Here is a 2,139-nt window from a genome sequence, read left to right on the forward strand (position 1 = left end):
GAATTGATGTGGGGGGTAGAGCTGGCGACTGAGGAGTTATGGAAAAGGGGGAGGAAAATACGGAGAAGAGTGGAAAAGAGAAAGAGGGGCCGCGGGAAGAAAGGGCCTACAAGGGGTGGCACGTGGGGCACACGGGGTGCAGAGCGTGGATCCGGGGTTGCCTCTGAGATCTTCGTTTGCTGTGGGGTGCTGGGGGCTGCTGGAGGGGCACCCTCTGACCTGTGTCCTGCACTCATAGGAGTGTTCCAGGAGATGGTTCAGTCCGAGTGTCACTTCATTAACTGCACCGAGCGGGTGAGGTTTGTGAAGAGGTTCATCTACAACCGGGAGCAGTACGTGCACTTCGACAGCGATGTGGGGCACTTTGTGGGGGACACCCCGTATGGCGAAGAGGTTGCCAGGTACTGGAACAGCGACCCGGAATGGATGGAGCACAGACGGGGTGCGGTGGACAGGCACTGCCGACACAACTACGAGTTGTCCACCCCGTTCCTCATGGAGCGCCGAGGTGAGCGCGGGGCAAAGCGGGTCCCCCTCGGGCCCTGCCCTGGCAATGACCCCGGAGCCCCTCAAACCCTCCCTGGGAATAACCCCAGACATGTCAGCCCTTCCTGTGCCCATTCCCGTGGGCGCTTGCCCACCTCGCAGTGTCCCGGAGCTCTCCCTATCTCTCCCACTCCATCCCAGTCTCTCCCAGTGCTCCCCGCATGTCCATCTCGACGGTGCGTGGAACTGCCCCAGCCAATCAGAGCGCGTGTCTCTGATGACTCATCAGTTGCCAGGCAGACCGGCAGCGCCGAGTGCCCCGGGCTAGACTCGGCCTCGCAATGCCGCGCACGCCATCCCCAGTTCCTCCCAGTGCCGCCCCAGGCCCTCCCAGTGCCACAGAAATCCCTCCCAGTGCCAGGCACTTCATTCTCAGTCCCTCTCAGTTCATTGAAATTCCATTCCCAGTCCTCGGTCCACCCTCAGACTTCCATCCTCTCTCCCAGTGCCCTCCCAGCATTCTCCAACCCCCTCCCAGTCTCTCCCCAGTCCCTCTCAGTGTTACCCGAGTCCTTCCCCGTGTCTCCCATTTTACCCGCATTTTAGCCCAGTGTCTCCCCAAACTCTCCCAGTGCCCCCCACCGTGTCCATCTCACTGGTGCCCCCCTCGAGCTCCCAGCCCGGCCCCGGCCGCCTGCTCTGCTCCGTGATGGATTTCTACCCTGCTGCCATCCAGGTGAGGTGGTTCCAGGGCCAGCAGGAGCTCTCGGAGCACGTGGTGGCCACCGACGTGGTTCCCAACGGGGACTGGACCTACCAGCTGCGGGTGCTGCTGGAAACCCCCCCACCGGCGCGGGCTGAGCTACAGCTGCCCGGTGGAGCACGTCAGCCTGGAGCAGCCCCTGAGCCGGCACTGGGGTGCGGCCCGGCCCCCACAGCACCGGGGGAGGGGGAGTGGGACTGAGGGGACTGAGAGGGGAGTTGGTGGTAGCTGGGAGTAATTGGGAGGGAGTTTGAGGGAGGCAGAGGGTAACTAGGAGAAGGGTTTGGATGGCCTGGGAGGGCAGAGAAGAGTTTTGGAGATGCTGGGGAGACTGGGATGCAGTTAAGGGTTTCTTGGTGGCTTCTGAGAGGGAACATCCTGGTGGTGCTGGATGTAACTGGAAGGGAGTCTGATGGAGCTGGAGGGGCTGGAAGCAGGTTTGGGATGTAAAAATGGGGCTGGGATGGGAGTTGAGTGTGCTTCAATCTACTGGCAGTGATGTTGGTGAGTCCTGGTGGGACTGGGAAAAGGTTTGGGGGATCATTGGAAGATGGGTGTCAACTGGGAGGGGGTTTGGGGTCTTGGAGGGACAGGGAGGGAACTTGGGTGGTACCAGGGAGGGTAGATGGGGATAGGAAAGAGGTCTTGTGGTCTTGGGTGGGCTGGAGGGGTATGAGGGTGCTTGGAGGGGTTTGTGGTGTCTGTGAGAGGTTTTGGGGGTGCTGAGCCCTGCGGACCCCCCAGAGATGCCGCCGGACGCCGCCCGCAGCAAGATGCTGACGGGCATCGGGGGCTTCGTCTTGGGCTTGGTCTTCCTGGCGCTGGGGCTCGGCTTCTACGTGCGCAAGAAGGTCAGGGCGGGGGCCGGGGGGGGCGGCCCCGCCGTGGCG

The 2,139-nt window shown here is 62.5% G+C and overlaps 1 protein-coding gene across 1 annotated transcript in view; it reads left to right on the plus strand.

Moving 5' to 3' along the window:
• Positions 1-2,139, plus strand: part of LOC102043437 (class II histocompatibility antigen, B-L beta chain-like) — a 3,565-nt gene that overhangs the window by 99 nt on the left and 1,327 nt on the right. The window contains 4 exon segments of the mRNA XM_031065092.1: positions 230-508; positions 1,119-1,333; positions 1,335-1,404; positions 1,994-2,100. Of these exon segments, the coding sequence (XP_030920952.1) occupies positions 230-508; positions 1,119-1,333; positions 1,335-1,404; positions 1,994-2,100 (671 nt within the window).

The sequence above is a fragment of the Geospiza fortis genome, unplaced genomic scaffold (assembly GCF_000277835.1).
Source record: "Geospiza fortis unplaced genomic scaffold, GeoFor_1.0 scaffold290, whole genome shotgun sequence".
Taxonomy (NCBI): domain Eukaryota; kingdom Metazoa; phylum Chordata; class Aves; order Passeriformes; family Thraupidae; genus Geospiza; species Geospiza fortis.